We start from the raw sequence: 25,661 nt of genomic DNA, 5'->3' as shown, positions 1-25,661 counted from the left end.
CCTCCCATGAAGCCCTGGGTGGTATAAATCATACTTGACAGGCTTTGATTAGCAGCTGCTCAGTTCCACTCAGGAAAGGAAGCATTTATCAGAGGCTCTGTTCTCCCTTTCAAATAAGCTAGAAATTTCAGCGTAGGGCATAGTTCCCCTGGAGGAAGCCTGGTCTAAGCCATCTCTTTCACACTGCTCAAGATAGCTCTGTTTGCAGCCCTGTTGGTGGGCAGTGGCTGGTGGGGCGTGGTGGAGTCCATGGGGCCAACTGGGGAATTCTGTGTCTCACTCTGAGGGTAGCGCTGGGTGACATAGGAGCCTTTTTGAATGAGATGTGCCCTGTGCTAGTCAGATCAGGTACTTTCTTTTCTGTGTCATAATGCAGTGTTGCAGAAAAAGCTTTGGACAGAGGGATAAGAGGTATCATCTCGTTTCTGATTCCTTTACTAACTAGGACTTTGAGCATATCACTTAATCTTTCGGAGCTGCAGCCTAGATTCTTCTAAAACTGAGCTCCATGTGTACTAAAAGGGAAAAGGGTGGCTCGGACACATACGCAAAGCCACAGGACAAAACCCAAATATCTCACTGGAGCATCAATTTTACTTCAACGTTTTGGAGAAAGCATTTTTATGCAAAAAATAAGGCTGTCTGTGGAGGAGAATGGAAAGTCCCACGATGATTTTTCAGGTAGAAGTAAGGAGGACCTGTTTCAGAGGAGAACTGATTTAAGATACAACCCATGACTCCATAAGGTATGAAGTTCGCTTTTCTTGGTCTTTAGGAATATTTTGGTGGCACAGTTTGAGAAGCACCAGATTAGATCATCTTGAGGGTCCCTTTCTGGGGAACCCAATTCACATACCTTAAGGCCCCTTTACCCACTCAGTAAAGACCAACTCTCTTGGCCCAGAATTAATGACCTTCTGCAAGGGTTGCTGACCCATCCTAACTATTTGGCCACTGCTCTCCTCGACTCCCTTGATTCCTACCTTATTCTCCTTTCATTTTCCCTAAATTTGCCTTGAACCTGCCCATCTCCAGACTTCTTTTCCCCACCCAAGAGGACGACATCTAGTTATCAAAACCCTGTTCATCCTTCAAGGGCCACCTTCCCTTATTTCTAGCCAATAATTAACTGATCTCTGTGGTAATGATTAGTTTTGCCACTAAATGGCAGAAGTCCAAACTCGAAATGTGATTGTTTCTGTGTTTCTTTTCTTCCTCTCAGATCCTAGAGTGTGTGGACCTCCTTCAGTTTCTTAATTCCTCCACAGTGAGAGGCCCCCCGCTGTGCACAGACCCAATAGCCCACCAGCTTAATTCATGAAGCACATGAATTAGTATTGCTTTCTCTACCAAATATTTTATATATGTATATTTTTAAACACATCTCATGGTTTAAACCCTAGGTATTATCTGGTGTTGAGTCTTTGCTTGTATAAAATTCCTCTTCTGATAACCAGATCATGAGGCTAAGAATGAGAATTCCTGATTCTACCTTCTGCTCGTTCTGTTATTTGAGAAGCAGCATTTACTCACTTAGGGTTTTGTTTTTACATTTATTTTAATGTGCTTCTTAGGATAAGCTATTTGAAAAAGATATGAGTGATTTCATTGTGACTACTTATGATATTTTAAATACTTAGAGTATTTTTTCCTATTGTGAAATAGTTTGTAATCCTATTTCAATGTATGTTTTTAAATATTTTAATTTTTAAATATCAAAAAAATTTAAGACAGAATGTCGTACTTTAAAAATGGAATTAAAATTGAAAAGACAATATTGGACTGACTGGAAACAAATTCTTGAGTACTTTCAAAACTTGTTTGGGACTGATCTGTAAATCACAGATGGAAAAGTAAAAAGTTTCGGTTATCCTTGACATTTCAATACGGAAAGAAAACAGAAAAGGAAAATCATTATAGCTGTCTTGAAAGAAATTGCTTCCAAATTGTTGTCTGTTAGCTATTCCAGATGGCTTTGCTGTTTTTTAGTGGAGCTGATGGTATTTTAAAAAGACCTGAGGAAAATAGATGGGGTTTTTCTTTCCTGATGTCCCAGAAGGTGGATGAAGGAAAAAACCGTCTTTAAAGAACTGTCTGTTTTAGGTACATTGGCTGCCTGTACCACCTCATTGATGGTCCCCATTCATGAACTTATGGTATATTTATACTCTCTAATTTTTTAGTGTGAAAAAAGTGTTTATGAGTATATAAGTTGTGAAAATAATATATATCCTTAAGCTTGAAGGTTAGTAGAAGCCTGTTACAAAGGTCTTACATAGTCTAGACAAAAAATATATATGCACATATATAATTTAGACAAAAAATATATATGCACATATATAATTTAGATATATCATATTCAAATTATAATATAAGCTACATATATAATTATATATGGTTTGTGTGTATGTGTACATATGCACACACATATATGTATGCCTGTATGTTTGTTTTCTATGTATATAAAATAATGCATACAGCACCTCTATAGTGTGGATTTTATTCCTATTTTATTGATGAGGAAACGTGCCCAAGAGAAAGGGAAGAAAGCCACCCAGGACTCCAGAGCCAGAGGGGATGTGTCATACTTCCAAGGCTGCGTGTGGAGTCACCCCACAACATTATGGCAGTGTTTGTGGAATGCAGGTGGCGTGTGCTTCTCACTGTGGCATCAAAATCAGTTGTAAAGACCTAGATTTAAGTGTCGCCTCTGCTGCAGTAGCTTGGCAAGACCAGAAAATCCAGACAACTTCAGGCTTTAATATTTTTGTTTGGAAGCTAGTGTGAGTAATATCTGCCACCAAACTATCTAGAACTTAAAGAAAAAAATGCCATGCCACCGTGTGATAGGCTAGTTTTCATTGGTACAGAGAAGTTTCACTTGATACTCTCTGCAGTACATTTTCAAAAGCCTTTTAAATACTCTTCCCATTTGCCTAAGCTTCGAGGCTCCACGTGGCTCACTGTGACAGGTTGCAAACTGCACAGAGGCCTCATCCAAGTCAATTTGTAGAAGGTCTTTCACTAATTATTCATTTTATTACATATAGATTTTACTACTTTTTCAACATATGCCTGGCATCCTACTTTATTATTATCATGGGGCCCCCGATTGAAGTATTTAAGGACCTTAAAAATAAATAGGAAGATAAATCATTTCTTACCCTGACGCTTTTTTTAAGTCCAGCAGAAATGAATGAATAGGGTTTGGAAGGAAGGACTGTCCATTGTTAGGCAGCTGAAGTGTTGGTTAAGGCACTAGTTGGGAGAGAGGTTTTGCTTTGCCTCCTAAATATGTTATGTTAGAACTGAAACAGGTTCCTGGAATAGAGCTTAGTTCGTAGGGAAGCTGCAGTAAAAGCCCCAGGGATTATCAGTCCTTTACAAGAGGCCTCTGCCTGGGCTCTCCACTGTCTTGAGTAAGTTTATGATATTAGCATGTCAGAACTAGGGAGGGAGACGTTTCCCTCCAAATACTTTGCCCTCTCTGTGTGCTTATCCTGAGTCATCTGCAGGGCACTCTCTCCTGTGTTGTGTGAACATGCTGTACCACCATCTACTGGAGCATCTGCCATGTACCGGGCAATTGGCGTGCATTGCTCTGATTGTCACACCATCCCAGAGAGGTGCAGGTGGCTTTATCCACATGGGCCATGAAGGAGTGGCTGACGCTCAAAGGGAGTGACCTGCCTTAGACCAGCAGGGCAGAGCCTGGCTCCACACTGAAGGGCCTCTGGCTCCTAAGCCTCCTGCCCTTCCTCTGCAGCAGCCTTCCAAGTCAGGACTCCACTGGAGTTAAAACCTAGCCATGCCCCTTGAGGGGGCTTCAGACTCTATGGCTTTAGATAATAATTAAAAATTAATAATTTAATGTTTTTTGCAACCATATGAAAAGATTCGTACTCTGGCCCCTTGTCTCCAACCCACAATCCTTCCTCTCTTTTCTTCCAAGGAAATTGGTTACTCATACCCGACTAATTCCCGACTCAGCCAGCCCCTTCCCCAAGTCCCTGGGTCTGTAGGTCCACTGTGTATCTGTGCAATAAACAATGTCCTTTCTCACATGATCTACACAGAACCAGGGCAGCTCAGTTCCACTGTTGTCTCCATTCCAACAGGACAGGACCCCCAAATCCGCTGCAGTTCTTGCAGGAGACAGTGTGTTGCAGGAGCCTCTTCTCCAGCTGACTCTGTCTATACATTCCTGGGCCCTCAATCTCATCACCACTGGCGCTGGGGTCAGCTCACCCAGGGCCTTTGGGATGAGCACACAAGGGCATATGTGATGTTATCACCCACTCCCAGGGCAAATCCCTCTACGGGCTGGAGGCGAAAGGGAACTGGGAGTTAGTGCTTTAGCGGGAATCAAGGCAAAGATCTCTAGGCATGTGGGGGGGAGGGGGCGGGAGGAAGGCTCAGAGGTGGCTGGGGATGGCATTGTAGTTTCTGATGTGATTTGCTGTGATATGTTCCCTGTGAGTCTTCAGACACGTGGCATCATCTGCCCTAGAATCCCAGCAGATGTTCCGCAAACCTGTCCCACAAACCAATGCATCCTGGTGGTGGTGCACTTTGCTTTCATAAAGCTCCTGTTGTGTAAATAAAAACAAGTGTTTCTGGGGCCGGCTCTGTGGCTGAGTGGTTAAGTTCGCGCGCTCTGCTGCGGCGGCCCAGGGTTCGGATCCTGGGTGCGGACATGGCACTGCTCGTCAGGCCACATTGAGGCGGCTTCCCATGAGCCACAACTAGAAGGACCTGCAACTAAGATATACAACTATGTGCGGGGGGGCGGGCGGGCGGGAGTTGGAGAGATAAAGCAGAAAAAACAAACAAAAAACACAAGTGTTTCGAGTGTTACCTTTCCTTTATTTTCCTCATTATTTCGTAAGAGGGAAGCTACTTCTGCATGCTCTGTGCTGTTCTGGAACATTTTATCTAATCCATTCAACAACTCTTCGAAGAGGCATCCGTATGTCCGTTTTGTAGATGGAGCTCTTGGGGCTCAAGTCGAAGAGACTTGCTCAGTCAGCATCTGGTAAGTAGCGACTCAGTATCTGAATACAGGACTCTGACTCCAAAACACTTGTTCTAACAGTTTTACTACCTGAATGTTTATCTGAGTGTGGATAACCACAGTTTGGCAACGTGCACTGACCGGAGTTTGGTTTGGAATAGACAATGCATTTTCAAAGCGGAGGCGAGATGGGTTCAGAGTTTGCAGTGTAACTGTACTTATAGCTGGAGTTATTTTGTTTGTTTGTTATTTGTTTTTCATTTTCTAGTCAGAAATTTTCTGATAGGATGTGGTTGGAGCCTAGTCCTGCCCCTGGAAAGCGTTCATGTTGAAGTGTGATGATCATGTTAGTCCTTTTTTTCTTCTTTAGAGGGTATCAAGAGTGACTCATTTTGTACAAAACAGCAGTGATCCTTAAGAGAAAATATATCCACTGAAAACTCTGAGCTGAGTGGCCGGGCTGTGCTGGAACTCTATGTTGTTGTCATTCCGGGCTTTGTGAAATGTCTCGTGAAGTTCATTGGTATTTCTGGGTCAGACAGCTGAAGCAAGCTGATCCTATTTTAGGTTGTAGGATGGTTGTTAGAGAAATGTGAAAAGCTTGGAGGTATTCACTGCTCTAGATTGGTATATAAATCACTTCCAGGTCCCAATTTAGTGCCATCAGGCCGTAGGCTTACAGTCTTGTGTCAGTTACGCCTTTTGGGTCTAGCTTTTGTGGTCTGCTTCATAGGTCTGCGCAGACTGCTGGGCCAAGGGAAGAAAGAGGGTGGAGTATGAATTATGAAAAGAAGCTTCACATGTGCTGATGCTTGAAACCTACTGTGATAAGCATCTCCCTCCCCCCCAGAAATGGTGGGTTGATGGATCAGTACAGGAATGGGAAAATGGATGGATAGATGATAAAGCAAATTTTAAAAACCTGTTAATCATAGAACTTAGATGGTGTGTGTGGTGGAGGTATGGGTGTTTACTATATAATTCTTCCAACTCTTCTGTAAGTTTGAAATTTTTCGTAATATAATGTTGGGGGAGGGGGCGAGAAATGTGATCACTTTTAGGTGTAGCGATGTGGTCAGTTCCAGAAAATATCTGCATTGTGAAGATGTGAGCAAGCAATAAGGCAGAGCCCTCTGCTTTTGATTAGGTAGTGTTTTTGTGTATTTGTTTGTTTTAAACTGGTGAGCACCAGTAGCTGCTAATGAAGAATCTGAAACTGGCAGGGAAAATAGAATGACATGTTTGCAATTCTAAGGAAGCGGCTCCAGTGGTACAATATCACTGTTAATAGTGACACCAACCACTACCATTTAATGAGACCCTATCTTATGCCAAGCCCTGAACTGGGCACACTTAGTAAGCCTTTCATTTATTCCCAATAACAGTGCTGAAGATATGGGCACCACTAGATCTATTTTGTAGATGAAAATCTGAGCTCAGCGAAGTCAAAAGCATGCTGCTCCAGGTCACACATCTGGGTAGGTTTTGATCGACATCAAAGCCTGCACTATTTCCACTAGACCCTTGCTGCTCTAAGTGTGGTCTGGACAGCAGCCTTGGTCTCACCAGGAGCTGGTTCCGAATGCAGGAGGTCCAGCCCTGCCCCAGAACTATGGAGCCAGAATCTGCATTTTAGCAAGCCCCCAGCTGTCCTGTGTGCACATCAGTCTGAGAAGCGCTGTCCTGGACCATACCGCTCTGGAAACGTGGGACGGTGTCTTTATTTTTCTCCTGGTGTAGCACAGGACACCTCAGGGTCAGTGAAAACTAGCATTTCTTTGTTTCAGAGGTGTAGCTGCAGTACTGAGCATTGTTAGCTTCCTTTCCAGCAGTCTCAGAGTGAAGCCAGTAAACCAAAGCACAGAAAGAGGAGTCCGGGGCCCTGAGTTTGTGTCCCAGCTCTGCCTTTGCTTTTCCACATGATGACACTCAGATTTCCCCACCTGTCTTTGACTCCATTCCTACATCTACCAAGTGGGAACATCAGTTCTGGCTCTATCTGCCTCACAGAAACGCCCGAAGTGCCTGTAAAAGTAAAAAAGCAAAAGCAAGACAAAAAAATGGCACAAACCAAAGTAGTACTATCCTTGTACAAATCCAGGCTGTGGCTGTTTCACTGGCACCTACTGAGGTCTGCATGGCTGATATGACTGCGGGGCAGGTGTTCATTGCTCACAGTTGGTTTCAGGAATGTGCTTGCTAAACCTTTCCTACATTCCATCGAAGAAGAGGAGCTTCTCTGAGAGAGGAGGACTCGATTTCAGGCAAGTGTATACAAACACACATTGGCTTCAACCAAATCCACCACGCTCCCCCACATGCAGCCCCAAACCAAAAGCTTAACAATAGAGACCATTCACTGAATTATAGTGAGGGGCTGTGCCCATCTCTTGACGTGCACTCTCTCATTTAATCCTCACAACCACCCTGAAAGAGAGGTCTTTTCCCCATTTTACACATTAAAAAAACTGAGACCTAACGAAGTGAAATGGCGGAAATGGGGCACTCTTAACTACTATCTGCTTTCAGTCAGATGTAATTTACCAGAAAACTCTCCCATAGAAATTGCAAAATCTCCCCCAAAGTTTCATCATTTGAAACAAATTTATTTTTTTCTATCAATGATTGCCTAGGACTCTAGACAGACCAAAGATGACAGGTCACTCATGGCTGAAATTAGCTTGTGAAGTTTTTGCTTTGAGCTAAGGAGCAGATATTCTGGCATCTAATATGCTGTGTATGTCTTTTGTGTGCCTTCAAACACGTGAACACATGGAGGAGAAGAAATGAGAATCAAGGAGCTATTCTGGAAAACGTTTTAACAAGACCTAAAGTATGTTGTCTTCTGCAGGATATTTTCAGCAAAAAAATAAGTCTTGTGATTTGTAAAAATATTTTTGATAGTTCAGAAGTGATCGTATTTTTATTTTATATTGTAGCATTAGGACAAGATATGCTTTCCTTGGCTAAACTTCTGATGATAAAGAATTCATCGCTCATCTTTATGACTTAATGTGCTCTTTGTGGACGAGCTTTGTGTGTTAGGGCTCACATCCAGGATCTGCTTCCCTGTCACTCAGGGAAGGGGGATCTGTAAAGTTCCCAAGGGCCCTTGCCTGTGGTTACAGGTGGGACTAGAGTCAATCCTGGAGAAATGGTGCCTTGAAATCTCTCTTCATCTTCTGTCGCATTCTGCCTTCTCCGTTTATATATATGGAGTTCAGTACATGCATGGACATGAGTGGTCAGCCCAGAGCTGGGGCCACGAACACTTGGGGATCTGGGAGGCATTAGAAGGTAAAGGTTAGGAGTACTGGGTGAGGGCTCAGGCAGACTGGAAGTAAGTCCCTGGATCTGCCGCTTACTAGCCTCATGAACATGAGGCTGCCTCTCTAAGCTTCACTTTCCTCCTCTGCCAAATGAAAGCAATTATATGTTTTCTATTATCTATTATATAGCTATCACATAATTATTCTGAGGCTCTTCTAAATGTTGAATAAATAATATTACTTAGTATTTAACAAATACCATGAGTTGGTGAGCAAGCGAACATATGCTAGAGTTTCTAGCCTTCCAGGAGATGTGATACTGACAAATAACTACCATGCAAGGTGGAAGGCCCCAAAATAAACGGTACAGAGTGCACCCCAGTAGGAGTTCACGCGAGGGCGTAAAACCTGTAGCTCACTGCTGGCCTGGGCAGGGCAGGGTGCATGTTGAGGTTTCTAGACCTTAACAGCCAGTATTTTCATGGTGGTGTCTCAGCTTATGGTAAGGAGAAAGAGTGTCTCAGTCAGAGAGAAGAGCTTCAACTTTCAGAGATGAGCAAGTTCAAGACGTATTCAAAGAACCAGTAATGGCTGAAGTAAGCCAGGGATCCCCATTCTGACATGCCTTCTGGACTGGCCAGAGCACCTGAGCTGTTTAATGGGACCACCATGACTTGGCTCTAGCCAGCTGTGTGCAGGCTCACTGTTGGCACGTCTTTCAATCGTTCAAGAGACACAAGAAATCTGGTCTTGCAGGTGAAAAGTTCCACTTAGTAAAACATGATGTTGGTCAAATCCAACATGTCTGTGGCTGAACTCAGGTTGTGGGTGGTGACCATGGGACCTTAGAGTGGACTTATGTCCCAGTATTGGGATCATGATAGGTGGGGAAAAGCCCTGCACTGGGACCTGGGAGCCTGTCATTGACCTGGGCTCTGTGTCCTTGGACAAACCTCTTCCGTCATCTGTGCCTCAGTTTCCAGAAAGCACTTTGAAAGGAGCTGTGGTTTACAAGGCTGAAGAGTTGTAGTACTGGCCCTTGCTCTCGTTCCCTCCCCACTCTGGATTTATTTTGTTGTTACATTTTGTAAAGGGACCCTTATCTAAGACTGAAAATGCTCGAATATCCTGTACATAAATTAGCATATGGAGACTTGCAGATGGAACCGTGCCAACGTCTTCCAAAGAGAAGTCCAGATAACAGGCTACAAGACTGGCAGCTTTCATGAGAAAAGTAAAGAAAACAATTTCCCTCGGTGCTTGCCACAGAAATGACGATAAAGGAACTGGAGGACGGATAAAAGTATCCAAAAAAACATAAAAGATGAATTGATGGGAAACGCTGCTGTGACCACTGAAGGGGCGATAGGTGGCAAAAGTCACACTGTAGGAAAAAAATAACAAACTGTGGAAAAAGAATGGAGCAATAGTCATGGAAAAAAAAGTGAGATCACATAAAAACTTTCAAGCGTGGCCTGGAAAAAATAAGGCTTTATGAGTTTCACATGAGGATTCTATTCTTCCCACCTGTGGAGAGTAATTGGCGGTGGCTGACTAGAGGTTTGTTTTGCCTTCTTGGCAGGAGCCGAATTGTTATGTTAATATTCCGCTGGCTAAGTGTTAAGTACTGACTTTGAATAGAAAGAGTTTTGCAGAAGGGAAAATTCCCAGCATTGGGTTCTTACTCTGACCACTGCGTTCTTTAGACTTCAGACTTCACTCTCAAATTCTAAGAAATAATTAGTATCATGGCAGATATTTCCAGCATTGTGTGAAACGAATAGAGTTCCCACTAGCAACTCTCTCCCGTAGGTGGTTTACGGGCAGGCAGTGTGTCCGAGCTAAGGGTCAGGCACAGCAGTCCATTTGGGGCTGAAGGCAGACCTCTGATAACACAGCATCATTGCACACACAGCTGCCAAGTGCTCCCACCCTTTGCATTTGTCTGTGCTTTCACTTCTCCGTTAACGTTGTCTTCTCCCTAGATGTCATTTCACTGACCTGGCTCTGAAAATATTTTAATTATCTTGAACAGAGTGAGGCCAAAACCCTAGGGTACTCAGGTTGAAATGGCCTAATAGTCAATGCATTATTCAAATGAAGTTTGTTAAATTTAAGAATTACTGAGTCATTTGTTGGATTTTTTTTTTCCTTTTTAGGAGGCAGCCTCTCTCTAAATTTCTAAGACCTCCTACGAAATGACCTTCCTCGTGGTCTTTTGCTTCCAGATAGCTGATTTCAGCTAGTTGCTGGGTGAAAACTTAGAGATTGAACTGATTTACACTAATTTGTGATTTACTCCTGACCCCTTAAAAGTTGCAAAGTCTTTAGGATTGCAAAAATAGATTCATTCTTAATTGCAAATGAGCCTGTAACTGCAAACGATCTCACACCTCTTCCACCCACCTCATCTCTGTTGCCACCTTCCTGGATTGTTTCCTCAATTTACAGTCTTTTCTCACTTCTACTCCTATGCTCACGACATTCAGAAAGTGTGATAATGTGACTTTTTTTTAATGATGTCTTTTATGGCAGTGACATAGGAATTTGGTTAAAATACCACATAATTAAGCCCATGTGGTAACCACAAGATTTATAAATCTAATAAAGAAAATCCATGTAAATAATATAAAAGTTTGTGAGCCAGCAATTCTAACTAAGCCGTTTACTCCCCAGGAGCGAATTAGCCAACTGGAGCTTTTAAAACCCATTAGGTCACCAAGACATCATTTGAGCAACCACCTCAAATTCCAGAATATTCTCTGAGCCCCATTTTCAGTACACAGTATAATATCTAAGTGGTATCTAATTCAGGAATTTTCAAACTATGCTTCCATCACACGATTTCCACAAGCTGGTCTAGGGTTTAACACTGCTAAAACCAAACAGTGCAGAAGAGGTTAATTAGCGTGTTAACTTCCCTAACCAGAGCCCATACCACAGAGGTGGGTTAACACAAAGCCTTCTAACATCACTATCTCTACTTACTCAAATGTTTGTTAATTAGCATAAACTGTATTAGAGATAATTTTTTTTTAAAGATTGGCACCTGAGCTAACATCTGTTGCCAATCTCTCTTTTTTTTTTCTTCTTCTCCCCAAATGCCCCCAGTACATAGTTGTATATTTTAGTTGCGGGCCCATCTAGTTGTAGCATGTGGAACACTGCCGCAGTGTGACCTGACAAGCAGTGCCATGTCCATGGCCAGGATCCGAAACCCTGGGCCACTGAAGCAGAGCGCACGACCTTAACCACTCGGCCACGGGGCCAGCCCCGAGATAATTTTTAATTAAGAAAATGGATGATGTTCAAGTAGAGGGGAGGATAGAAAGATTTGTATCAGTCCCTCTGTCCTTGAACATGGACATGGGCATGCGCCAGCCAATGTCTGGCCAGCAAAAGAAACCACTCTAGGTATTTCAAGTGGGAAGGGACGTGGCCCAGGGGTTTAAAGTTTCACAGACCTAGTAGAAGGTTTTGGGAAGTGGAGGCCAGAGAAGCTGCTTTGACGAATTCAGGAAATCAGGAAATTAAGGGTAGGTGATGATCTGCCCTTCGTGGGTGATGCTGAGGGAGATGCCTGGAAGCCACTCCCAAAATCTCACATCTACTCTCTGCAGAAAGGCATGCCCCTGGCTGCAGCTGCTAATGGGGAACGTGGAGTATCCTTCTCTTTTGCCTTCCAAATCTCACTTGAGGGCTTCTCACTGACAGAGTATAAACCGGAACTCCTGCTAGCAGGAGAGTTTTTGAAATGTAGCTTCCTGGCCTTTAGTTCCAAGTACAAAAGGAGAATCTAAAAGAGCAGGGATGATTTTGATTGTTAACAAGTAGTATCAGGCTTAGGGTATTGGAATCTGGCCAGCCCAGCATCCTTTTGAAGGATGTCTTAGGTCTAGAACATCCCTCTCCAAGAGCACTTTCTGCGATTATGAAAATGGTTCAGTAGCACATGGCTACTGAGCTATTTGGCATGGCTATTAGGCAGTGTACGTCTAGAACTCTCTTTGGTCCTGTGCCCCCTCTCCCGTTCCATTTTGTTGCTAGTGCCATGGAGTCCATTCTGACGCCTAGTGACGCTGTGTACAGCAGAGTGGAATCCTGCCCAGTTAATATTTTTCAGGAGTGGGTGGCCAGATCCTTCTTCCTAGTCTGTCGGTCTGGAAGCTCCACTGAAACCTGTGCATCAATGGATGTATTTGAAATACCAGTGGCATAGCTTTCAGCATCACAGCAAAGCACTATGACACCCGACAGACAAGTGGTATGGTTCCCTGACCAGGAAATGAAATTGGGCCCCGGCAGTGAGAGTGCAGAATATTAACCACTAGATCACCAGGGCTGGCTTCTCATTCCATTAAATGGAAGCTATTGCCTGCTCTGACCTGAAATGCCCTCCTCTTGATATTTGAATATTTGTTGTACTTGTGTGTTGAAGGTGCTGGTTAGAATGGCTATCTGATGGAGTCGGGGGAAGGGATTCACTGAGCTTACAGTATTGGCCATCTGACTGCTTTTTGTGACAACTTGCTAATAAGTATTTGTTGTATATTTGGCCGAATTTGGTCTGAGACTTGCTTTCACCTTAACCCACAGTGGTAGCAAGGTGTTGAGGAGGGCACTGCTGTTTGCTTACAGAACCTAATAATTGCAACAGCCAATTTAGACTGATCAATTTGCAACATACACTTTTCTCCCAGGAGTGTTACTCAAACTTTCAGAATCTGCAGTATCTTTGCTGTTAGCAAACATTCCCAGATGACAAAAGAAAGACTACGTAAATATTAATATAAAAATCCAGATAAGCTAATCGCCCTGCAGTGAACAACTCTTTTTAATGTGAGCGTATGCTCATGGTATTTTTCTTTTTTAAAAATCATACACTTAACACAAATTTCCTGTGCATAAAATTGTTCCTAATTTTTGTTGTTGAATCAACATTTCGTAGTGTCCAAAGACAGCCCAGTGTTCTACAGAAGAGCCCTGACTGCCACGTGCTCTACCGCTCGGAGGACCACAGGCCCTCTTGCTTTATATATAGGTGTTTATAAGCTCCTCTCTGTTGAGCCTCCCAAAGTGCCCAGCATAATACTGGACCAAAGCAGGTGATTTCATGAATGCATGACATGTATTTTTTCAGCCATACTTAAAAGAACACTAGCTTTTCAAATGAAACTGTTCATCATTTATTTGCTGTCAGATAAAGAGAAAACTGATGGTTTAAATGTTACTGTTTTTCATTTTCCTCACACTTGGACATTTTCTAACTGCCTGTCTCCCTTGTCATCCGTAAACAATTGCTCACAAGTCTCAGAAAGTGGTGTTACTTATTAATTCAAGAACTGAGTATCATGGAAAGGATACTGCATTATTTATTAAACGTTCATGAATTCAGTTTACACAAACTTTGGCATCCTCGTTGTCTCTTTACCTGATGGTGGTAAAACTAGTTTGGAGTTGTTTTCAGAGTGTTGTAAATTCTATCCTAAGGGCAAAAGCCTAAGGAAGCTGGTCACTAGGGCACTTGCTTAGTCAGCGAAACCTCCTATTACTGCTTTCTGGATTATTCTTCTGCCTCAACACAATTCACATTCATACAATTGCATATGGGCATCCTGGGATTAGTGATTTGCAGCTTCAGTGACTATAGGTGTTTCCTTGGATCACAGCCCCTCTGCATTAGGTGGTCGCTTTATTCTTGACCAAAGGACAGATTGGAGAGAGGGGCACCAGGATGGGAAAAGCGTGTCAGTTCATGGAGGATGTCTCTCCTAACAGCTCAGCATAGAGGTTGGGGGAAGGGGGTGGAAAGGAGCTGCTCCTTAGATGCCTGTGAGGAAACAGACTATTTGTATAGGTTACAACTGCTCCAGTCCCACCAGAGGTGGGGGAGAAGGACCAGAGAGGGGCAGGAAGAGACCCAATCCAGAAATATTGGTGGTCTCCTCTTCTAGATGCATTTGGGACCCTGTTATTCCACCTCTACGTTACCATATTAATGGATTTTCTCCTTTAGGGGGCTCCCTCATTTAGTACCTTAGAACCCACATTCCCCCAGACATGGCTGGTGTTCTCACCAATCAGAATGTGGATGCATTGGTCCTAACGGCTCAGCACGCTTGTGGGACTAACAGGTTATGATAAGACTCATAATACTTGCTGATTGATGTGACAGGATGTGGCTTTCAGATTAGCCTACACATTCAAATGCTGAGTGCTTAAGTCTCATTCAGCTTCTTGTAAAACCACGTAGGTTTAGACGCAAAAGTAAAGATTTGCCAATGGACAACTGTCAGCTCAGAGTGTGCTGCCATTATAGCTTAATTTATATTAAAATAAAATGATCACTTTCTTCAGTTTCATCATTAAACTTTTTGGTCTTAGCTGCAAGGAGGACTTAGATTACACTAAGTGTCTGTCTTCTAGGGTATTTCTGAGACAAGTAGATGGATGCTCCCTGATTCTCAACTTCTCAGTGGAGCATAATGGCACATATTACAGTTCACAGGTTCAATCAATGTGTCAAAGTGGGTCCTGAATATCTCTACATTCCCTCTGCCCTGGTAAAATTTGGTGATGCTGAAACAGTCTATTCTGATTCTTAAATTGGAAAAAAACACTTTAGTGAATGATGAAGCGTAACCTATTAGGCACTTTTGCTTGCTCTTGAATTACTTGTTTACACGGATTGATGGTGGAATTGGTTGGCTTTTTACAAGAGTGATTAAACGGGCTTCTGGGTTGTATTTCATAAACAGGATTTGCAAGGCTTTTAATGCTTTAAAAGGCAAAGTTGGAACCAATCTGAGCTGTCTGTCAAGGTTTTTTTTCCTGTTAAGCAGACTTGAAATTGTTCTTGGAATTGAACTGACCTTTGATTGCTTAAGGGAGCTGTGGCTGGTGCTTTCCAAGAAGCAGACACCATGCTCCTTTGTTATCGTGCTAATACTGATACCCCATCCCCCCCCCCCCCCCACTTTATCTAGAGATGCAGAGGGGCACTGGTAAAAGCCCTCTCCTCTATCTCTTTGCAGGCTTGTTGATCGGTGCTGGCTGTGCCCTCTACCCCTTGGGCTGGGACAGTGAGGAAGTCCGGCAGACTTGTGGCTACGTTTCTGGCCAGTTTGACCTGGGTAAGTGATCTTTATGGATGGCCTTCCTTTTAGAAAAGAACCTCATCGCATCTCTCATAGACGCAGAAGGTGGAAAAGGGACAGGGAAGAAAAGCACATCCCAGTATTACAGCCAGCAGTCATGTGTACTAATACACATATGTTATTTATCTGTTTATTTAATGAAGAGTTATTGATAATCCACTGTTTGCCTGCACTGTGGGAAGTATTGTACATAAAAAGAAAAGAAATGGCCCTGCTCTGAAGAGTTTATACTCATTGATTAATTCATTCAAAATCATATATTTATTACTCATTGCATATGCTAAAAATAACTCTCTCTGTGGAATTCACAGTCTATCTGAGAAGATAAAGCAAACAAAATGATCAAGGCGAAGACAGGAAGGGCTAAAGAATCCAAAGTAATTTCACTCCAGCGTCATCAATAACTTTGTGAAAGGGGTGGGCATCGAGCTGGGTCTTGAACAAAAGGATGCACGCGGATTGTCTGGCAGCAGACAGAAGCACCTTGCAGGCAAGGATTACAGTATAGCGAGGCAGGAGGGAGGAATCAGTAAGGCTCCTCAGATCAGAGAGACCAAGAAGGGGGAGAGGTGTGGTTAAATAGGTGAGAATTCACATGCTAATGAAGGGCTCCTGAATTTTCCTGTGTACTAAAGAGAAAATTTCAGGTATTTTTCACTTGTACATGTGTGACTATCTACTTCTTTAGCATTCTATAAAAATTTTTGGCATGGTACTATATGGTTTGCACCATTATAATTTGTGATGATTAGGTAATATTTCAGTGGGTTGATAAACCTATATTTACATAACCACTTCTTTCGTTTTAGTTGGACCTTTAGTCTATTCCAGGTTCAGTTATTTTAAGACATATTGCAATGAGTAGTTTAATGAATGTCTTTTCTTAACTGAATTATTTTCTTATGATGTTTTTCTAGAATTATTGTTACTAGATCAAAGACTATGACCCCATAAAACACATTGCCAAATGAGAGCAAATATATTTCCCCTTAATGTATGGATAGACTAGGTTTTTGACAATTAGTGCATAGTGAGTTACTAACTTAAACATCCACTTTTCACATTAAATATTTCACTCTAAGAAGAAAAGTTTTGAGGGAATTGATCCAGTGGCAGTATTACTATATCCCAAAACATTTACAACAATTTTTGTTAGAACGTCTATGAAAAAAAATGTTCTGTTGGATACTGAGAAAAATGGACAGTGTGACACCAGATCGAAAGTCTGCGAATTTGAAAATGAAGCAATTTTTGTTTGACCCAGTGGATAACAGATTCCCTGCTTCCCTCAAAATAATCCTGGCTCTTGGAGTAGAGAAGACAATGCTCTAAATACCACCTAATTTGCATGGATAAAAAATAAGAGATTTCCCACTGCCCATTCTTCCCTCCTTGATGACGAAGCTTTCCTAAGTCTGGATTCGTTTGTGATGGCCATAAATGCAGAGAAGGGAAAAATGCTGGCACAAAGTTGACGGTCAGCTTTTATTTTTTTTGGAAGGCAAACTGTCCAGGGGAGCTATTTTAGTACAGTGTTTGGTATTTTGCTTTCTCTGGTGTTGGAGGCCTTTTTGGCTCTTTCACACAGGCCTCAACTTGATTAGAAGCCTCTTCTTGCTGATCGCTTGCTGTTGTATATTGTTAGATTAATTAGCAGGTTATAATGAAACTCAGATCCTATTTTTGCAATTTTCATTACTGCACCCCAGTATTTTATAGCTTCTCAGAATTGTGGATTAAAAATTTGAATGTCAAACTTTAATTTTAAAAAATAAAACACTTGCCTCTTTACCAGTGATAATAATTTCTTACGTTATTGAACTCACCAAAGCCATTTTAGCAATTTAAAAAACTATAGTTTTGTTTTAATTTTTGCCTCTTTATTTTTAAATTTCTCTTAGATTGGATGAGGAGAGAAAAAATCAAAACTGGCATCATCTACAGATAAAATGGTTCTAGTTCCCTTGAATAAGTACTTTGGATTTATTGAGATCTATTTCTCTAGTTACTATTATTTTTGTAGATTCCATGATCTTTTCTTTCAAAAGAAGACCTAATGAGAAACTGTGGCACAGAGATGTCACTGTGCCTGACCCATGTAACTTCCTATTTTTCTGGCTTGATAAAATTATTGCTATTGCCCTGAACACTGATGAAGCCTAAACTTCAGTGAATGAGTGAAGTCACAGATTATGGAGCAAACTTGGGAGAGAACCTTGGACTGGGGTTAGGAGCTGTAGCATGTGTGTGAGGGTGAGCATGCTCAGTAAGGATGGCTCTGGGGCCCAGTTTTAGTGGCATATATGCTGCTTGCCATGGCCACATCCTGTCTCTGCCACTTCTGAAAATCCAGCTTATTTTTGCCTCCTCTCAGAGGAGACAGCATGTGGACATGTCTTCCTTCCAAGGATTGGGACATATTAACATTATTAAGCTTCATGCCCTCCTTTTTGTGGAATATGGGTCACTTCCTTGGCATGCTGTTGTTGAAATGTCGTTACTCTCTCTCCAGAGACACCCTGGAAGAAATAATTGTTGTTGATTCCACATGGAAGATTATTTAAGGAGTGCGTTCATTCAATTATTCAGCCAACAAATATTTGTGGGATGCTTACAATGTGCCAGGCCCTGTGCTAGGTGCTGGGGATATGGCATCAGCAATGAATTTAAACAGACACTATTCACCGTCTTTAGGAAATTTAAAAACTAGCAGGAGAGGCAGATATTCAAAAAGAGAATGTCCATGGGAAGTGTGTGAGAAAGGACAAAGTGTCAGGCACTGCGGTGGGCATTGTGGTTGCCTTGCCAATATTATTCCACTCTCGATGGTGAATCTAAGCCAGAGGTTGGCAAACGCCTCTGTAAAGAGCCAGATAGTTTTCAGCTTCGTGAGCCATATGGTCTCTGTTGCAACTACTCAGTTCTGCAATTGTAGCATGAAAGATGATTCACGTATCAATGGGTATGACTATGTCCCAATAAAACTTTATTTACAAAAAGAGATGGTGGAGCTGTAATTTGAAGATCCCTGATCTCAATCAAAGCATACCCCTGACATGCCAGGAATGTCTTCATTCCAGATGTGCTCATTTATTCATCTCTTTTGCCCCTAGAGCAGCTGGTCAGCCTAGACCCTGCACTGAGCAGCCCCATCCAATTATCCTACTATGCTGTATAAATACTACAATTTCCTTGTTATGTGGTGTTGTGAAATAACTTGGCAAGCACTGTAAATTAAGCTTGGTCATCCCACCTCTTGACACTAGCATAGGATGGGAAAGTTTAAGCCCATTTGGGCCGGTAAGACTGGAGGAGATGTTTCCAGAGGCTTCTGAGGAAGAAGGGATCACACGCCCAAGAAAGAGGCACCAGAAGCCACACTCTCCCTCTCTGGCAGCCACCACTGCCCAGGTGGAATGGCAGGAGGAAGCAGCCTATGGGACCAAAGATGGGCAGAAAAACCCACCGGTGGTTCAGTTCTGCCTGAAGCAGGCCTTCCCTGGGAATTTCCAACCTTGCTGCACACAGAAATCCATTTCCTTGTTGGGTAAAGTTTGAGGTGTGCTTTCTCTTACTTGCAGCTGAAAGCGGCCTGACTGGTATTTTATTTAGTCGCTCTATCACCATTCAAGGGATCCTGACCTCACCTGGGGGCCATCTAAGGAAGTATTATTTTTAGCTGAGCCCTCAAGTCTGTAGAGGACTTAGGTAGGTAAAGAGGGAGTGTGGGTGTGTTTTGGGGGGCATAGAGGTAGGTTTCAGGAAGGCAGGGCTAAGATCAGGAAGGAGGCTGAGTAGGCACACTGGAGGGGGTAGGAATACTTGGAGGGATAGGAAGGGCCTCCCAGGGAAAGAACATTGAAACCAAGTCCAAAAATAGTCATAGTAGTTAGGCAAGGAAGGGGACTTCATAAAATAGTTCACATTTGTGGTTGTAATGTAATGTGGCAGGAGTCTGATAGAATCTACTTTTAAAAATGCCTCCTTCCTTTAGAAAGGAGGTTTGGGGAAAATTTTTTTTTTTTTAACATGCCTTGAAAACAATTTTATAAGGCTATTGATTATTTCTCAAGCATCATCATATTTTATCAAGTGCAGCACCTTGAAGCAATTTTGCAAAGATACTCACTTTTGCAAATCAAAGATTGTTATTCTGCTTATCTTTGGAACTTATTTATAAAGAAGCAAGGAGCAGGTTTGAGTACATACATTTTTTAAACAGGGCAACAGGAGTCCAAACAGGCTGCATAATGAATTTCTAAATTCCCCTGCTGAAATTGTATAGCTTGTCTTGACAGTAGCTCTCAACCTTTAGCATTAGAATCAGAGGTAGACTTGTTGAGAATGTAGATTTTTAGTTTCTATGCCCCAGAATTGATGATTCTCTCATTTGTATTTTAAATAGGTATCCGGGTGATTCTGTTGCAAGTGGTCAGCGACCATACTTCGAAAAAAACTGCCCCACTTTATATAAAAATTAATTTTTCCTACTTTGCTAGAATTTAGTTTAACAAATTTCATTTTGTTTTATATAAATTAGGATGCTCTAGCTTTAGGTTACAAAATCTGGCTCAAACAGGCTTAAACAAAGACATTTAAGATCTTTTATTACAAGAGGGTCAGAGCTACGGTGAGCTGCAGATTTGACTGATCCAGGGGCTCAAAGATGTTGTCCATCTCAAAGTGGGCTTCATCCTGAGGCCACTTCTCCCATTGGTCATAAGATGATTGCATTTGGCACTTCAGGCTGTAAGCATCCTTGTTCACGTCAAACAGGAGAGGGTGAGCTTCTCCCTCAAAATAATGGAATAAAAGTCTCTTTCCTCAGTCTAATTAGGCCAACTTTGTCAAGTGCCCAGTCTTGAATGAATAGCTGCCACCAGGGGATACCATGTACTAATTGGCTTTTTATAGTCCAGCTTGAATGTAGTCCGAGTTTTGTAGACCCGGATTTTAGTGAGAAGTACCGTCATTTGTAAGTGGAAGATGAGGCTAAGAGGAGAAAAGGCATCTGAGTCTGTCTTCCATTTGTTGGACTTCAATGCCCTGTGCTCCTTCAATGTGAAGTTTGTGGTTGTGGACGAAGGGTCAGTAATGGTTTATGCTGTGTAAGTGTTAACAATGGTAATTTTATTTATTACTTTTTTAGAGAAGAAAACAGTACAAGTGATAAGAATAATACATAGTGTAGCTCAGCATCCTCATATAATAAAAGCCCAGTAGATGTTTCCTATTGTTGATCACATTGTTTATACAGGACCATTTTTAATGACTATTGCTGATCGATTTTTATTCTTCCTTTTACATTCCATAACAGTAAGTTTGGATTGACACATTAAGCATAAGGTCTTTATAATCAGGTTGTCTAATTGATTTAATTCATGCCTCAGAGATATTTTCATCCACCAAAGACTTTTCTAATTATATCCTTATGATCAAAAGTAGTGTTTCAATTAATTTGTCTTGCTAATTTGCCAAGTAAATTTGAGTAATTATTGCTTTCATTTTGCTATTTAATTTGATTAAGAAGCCATCGTGTTTCCTGTTCTTGCAATTATGCTCTTGGCTTCTCAAGAACAGTACCAGAAACTCTGAAAACTCAGAGCCTCTCAGGGCTGGAAAAGATGAGAGTGTGTTTCTTCCACATTTTCAATTCAGTGAAGAAATCTCTTCTACTCTAATCTGAGCACTGACCATCCCACATCTCTTTGGACACAACTCCTTTAACTCTGACTCCTGACTCATGTTTTCTTTCCTCTAAAGTCTATTCACACTTGGGAAAAAGCAACTTGGAAGTTCTGGGGAGGTCAGTGGGCAAAAATGGGAACAGAAATAGAAAATTTGTTTTTTGAGCTTTTTCAAGCTTGGTGTTAGTGGGTTCTTCTTAAACTGAGTGACCTAGTTTTTTTGATGGCCACACAGAAGCCTCTACTTCTGCAGAAAACAACAGGAGAAGCTGCTATCGGCTTCTGTGATATTTAATAAAATAAGCTTCTCTTTAGCCAGAAAGTAGAAGACTCCTTTGACTGATGTGGACTCTCAAGGCTGCTTCATGCCCATGCTGAGCAGGCAGCTGAGGCTCTGCCCCATGGCTGCAGGCAGCTGAATTGCATGCTGCCTGACTTGCCCACCAGGTGTTTGTGGAGAATCTGTCACTCAGTCCAGGAAGAGGCTCCTAGCCCTTGAGGAGTTTCTTGTCATTGATTAAGGAAAATTTATGATTCCAGTCTGAGATTGCTGTTTGGGAGATTGGTTAGCAGTGAAGTGTTGAGTATGCATTGAGATTTAGACAAATTTAAAGTCTTTGAAGCTGCAATGATGTCCTGTCTCCTCCATGGCTGTTAACTGCATCTGTTCCAGACTTTTGACACTGAAGTCCAAGTTGCTGGGAGTCATTTGGAAAGTTCAGCAGGAGCCTGTGTTCCCTCATGCAAAGCTCAGGTGCAAGAGGATGACAGAGGAAAGCCAGAAAGCTGCTATGAGTTAAACCAAGGCTCAAACTGAGTAGGCCCAGGGGCACCCAGGGAATACTCTGGAATGTGATGCTAGATATGATGCCAAAAAACTGCCACAGGCAGAGGAAGCCCAGCGTGGCAAGTGATGAAGTGATGGAGCAAAGTGTCCGGGTACCTCCAAGGAAGAAAGAGTCAGCTTCGTTGATCACTCAGCCTTCTTAGAGACCTCTTTTCATGAGAGGAAGGGTTTTTCCATTCATCCCAGAAAGTGGAAAGAAGAACCAATTCATTTTAGGGGCATGAATTCAACCTGTCCATTCCAGGGGGACCATGATAACAACAGTAGAGCCTGAACATTTCCACTTTCAGTTACAGCTTCATAAATGCTTCTAGTCCTGCTTTAGGAAAAAGTACCCCATTCTGTATAATCACAGATCCAATTCTAACTGTTTCCCTAAACACATCTTTGCAGGTTCCACATGAACCTATGGGGCAGGATTTTTGCAACTTCAGTGCATATATCAGTGTTTAGCCCATAGCAGTATTCAATAGATTTATTTATTTATTCAACAAATATTTATTAAGCACATACTAGGTAACAAAAATTGTGCCACATACTTAGGATGAAATTATAAATAAGGTAGACATAATCCTTACCTGCATGTCACATATCTGCCATCTACTGAATGGTTAAAAGAAGAGAGGGAGGAAGGAAGGCAGGAGGAGAGGGAAAGAAGAAGGAGAGGAAAAAAGAAGGCAGAAACGATATTGCTAATTTCCACCATCATATTTCTGTATATGCTTGCCCACTGATATCCTGGTGAAAATCATAGTGTTACTCTTCAAGGGCCAATGGCTTAACCATCTCCCAGAAAAAAATCAAGTTCAAGGTCATGGTTTAAAGAACCAAATGCCCTGAGAGATGAAAAAAGTAGTTGCTCTAAATCTTTCCTTCTTGAAGTCTTTTTTGGTTTGGTTATTTCAGAGCAGGATCATTGCCATTCTTGTATTAATGCCTTTTTGAAACCTAATTCAGTGGCATGTGGCAATTTGTAGCAGTGGAATTCAGTGATTACAGGAAAAAGGAAATTCTTTTAGCAAACCTGTGGGAAATAATATTTCTCAAGATACAGTCAATGAAACTATTGGAAAAAATATGCTAGTCTCTCTTTTAAAGAATCTTCATTTTTTTCAATGCTATCCTTTTGTAAAAACAAAAACAAACAAACAAAAGACCCCCAAAAATAGATATACCTGAGTTGTGTACTTTTTTAGGTATACTTTACTTAAGCAAGTTTAGGAAAATGAACTGGTTCGTTCTAATTATTCTTTTGTGTTATGAGCTCTTAACTATTTGCTAGTATGTTTCACTTGAATGTTGCTCTGGGGGTAGAAATGCACTCATTTTAACTCAATTAAGTTTAACTGTTTGTGATGTTTTAGATCCTCTCTCAGGAATTAACTTTGTTCAATTGACTATGTCAAAGATATCTGTAAGAAAGAAAGGGCAATTAAGGCAAATGGCCTATATGAACATCATCTTGAATAAGTCTGTCGATTTTACTAAAATTTTCTGGTACTTAAGGATTTGGGGCTAATCTATTAATTAAGAAGAAGAAGCTGCCTGCTTGCCACCCCTCACCCCTGCCATCCCCAGCTGAGTACTTCTGATAATGTAATGCAACCCCGTTGGGAAGTACCTTATGTGTTCCCTGCCCTCAAGGAGATTAGAGTTGAGAGATTTATCACAGCTTTATCTTAGACCATCTCTATATAATTATATATTCTTTCAGAATAGTAGCACTCTTCACTGATATTGTTGGGAGATTTGTCTCTGTGAACACTAGGGAGGGTTCTTTCAAATCTTTGTGTTACGGTGCTTCATCCCAGGAGAAATATTTCTGCCCCAGAATGGAGAAATTGTATTAGTGTGTTAACACATGTGTTTGTGACCTTGCTGTGTATTTTTGCCTTTGTTCCATGATAGAAGATAGAAATTAGCCACTTCCTCTTAAGAAGTGTCCTGTTAGGAAAGGACCATTTGTAAGCATTATGGATTAATAAACCTATCATAAGTGTTTTTAGAATAAAACCAAAAACATAACAAAGTAATCAAAGGGCTGATCTGACTTCCAACCTGACTTTTAACCTGGTAGAATGTTGACAAAAAGTAATAAATATAGAGGATTTATAGAGAAAAACTAATTTTTCAGATCTTTTCAGAAATTCCATGTGAATGAATTATTCCAGATAAATGAATTTTCCCCCCAAAGGAAAAGTCAATGGAAAACATGTGGACTGGATTTGAATCTCAATTTGACTCTCTAACCACTTTTTGATTCTGGGCAATTTATTTGAGCTCTTGAAACTTCAGTTCTTTAGTCTTTTAAAAGAAAGGACAGTACCTACTTCACAGGCCTGTTAAAGGGATTAAATGTGATATTGGAAGGTGCTTTGCACATGGAAGACATACAATAAATATGAGTCCCTCCTTTCTGCCTTAAACACCAACACATTTCCTATTGTAATCAGATTGAAATAGTTTTAGGATGTATTATATACTTTTCCATCCTTTGAGCCAGGATATATAAAACCTGTAAGAAACATAAACAAGTCTTCTTTTTTTTATCATTAGTGGTTATGCTATCCTGTGAAGTCATTCCTAATAGTTGTGGACATTTATAGAGTGATTCACCCTTTCACTAAATTACCAAGACTGAAAAAAAAAATTTTGAGTTCTTTCTATTTTTTTTGTTGTTTTGCAACAAAAATGTGTCACACTGTCAGCGATTATTCATTGCGGTTATTAATTATGCCTTTCTCTCTTCATTCCCTCACTTCTAATTTGTGTCCTTTCTAATCGAATCATTGTAAATCATCTTAGAATCATGCTTTAAAAGAACACAGTTCAGCTCTGTTTCCGTGCACTGTGGATCTTTGAAGCACTGAATTTTGTAAGCTCTGGACAGTTTTTGGTGACCTCCTGATTTGGGGTCTGGCTCTGGGTATCTGAAGATGTCAGTCACACAATATCTGAATACAGAAGCTACTTTGAGTTAGCAAATGGATATTTTGATGATACTGGTAAATGATTTCAATGTTATAGTAACCCTTGTTCCAGGGGTAGATTTTTCTTGAGGTCTCCAGACCATTCAAGGGGCCCAAAGTCCATCCATAGCCTTCAAGGAATTTGTGATCCTGCTGAAATTGTGTGCAAACTTTACATGCTTATGGGTATGTGTTTTTTTATGAGGAGAGTATTTATAGCTTTTATTTATTATCAAATGGGTTCCTGACATCTGAAGACTTAGAACCTCTGGTAAACAAGATTTGGAAGTCTGACCTTAGAAAGCTTAGAGACTTGAACTCTAGAGGTAACCTCCCAAGAAGCTTTAATCTTCCCAGGAAGCTGGAAAGCCATTGAACCCCTTTGACTTTATTTCATTATCTATGAAAGCATTAATCAGAGGGATGTTATAGGGGAAAACACCTCTGCTTACAATAAGCATTATTGCAAATAAGTACTTCCATACACCAATTCTAATTTGAAATCGTATCTATGAAAAAGAATATTCGACCTTCCTAGTGAGTTGACTGTACTTCCACTTAGAATCCTAACCAGTTTCATTAGTGTCACTGCTGGGAGAAGATTCTCCAGCATGTCTCAAGAGCACTTTGTTCCTAAATATCTTTTCAAAGATGTTGGTGTAGTGAACAGCTTTGGAAGACAATGAATTCTGGGAAAGAGGACAGGTTTCTTTATTGT

The 25,661-nt window shown here is 41.3% G+C and overlaps 1 protein-coding gene across 2 annotated transcripts in view; it reads left to right on the top strand.

The window, feature by feature from the left end:
• LHFPL6 (LHFPL tetraspan subfamily member 6) overlaps positions 1–25,661 on the top strand; it is a 288,940-nt gene that overhangs the window by 186,370 nt on the left and 76,909 nt on the right. The window contains exon 3 of one of the 2 annotated variants that reach the window (XM_070578093.1): positions 15,318–15,416. The exons of the other annotated variant lie outside the window; for it this stretch is intronic. Within the exon in view, the coding sequence (XP_070434194.1) occupies positions 15,318–15,416 (99 nt within the window). The remainder of the gene's footprint in view (positions 1–15,317; positions 15,417–25,661) is intronic. 2 annotated transcript variants of the gene reach the window in all.

This window comes from Equus przewalskii, chromosome 16 (genome assembly GCF_037783145.1).
Source record: "Equus przewalskii isolate Varuska chromosome 16, EquPr2, whole genome shotgun sequence".
NCBI classification, from domain to species: domain Eukaryota; kingdom Metazoa; phylum Chordata; class Mammalia; order Perissodactyla; family Equidae; genus Equus; species Equus przewalskii.
Note: the sequence above shows the minus strand (reverse complement) of the source record. Positions and strands in the feature narration are given on the sequence as shown.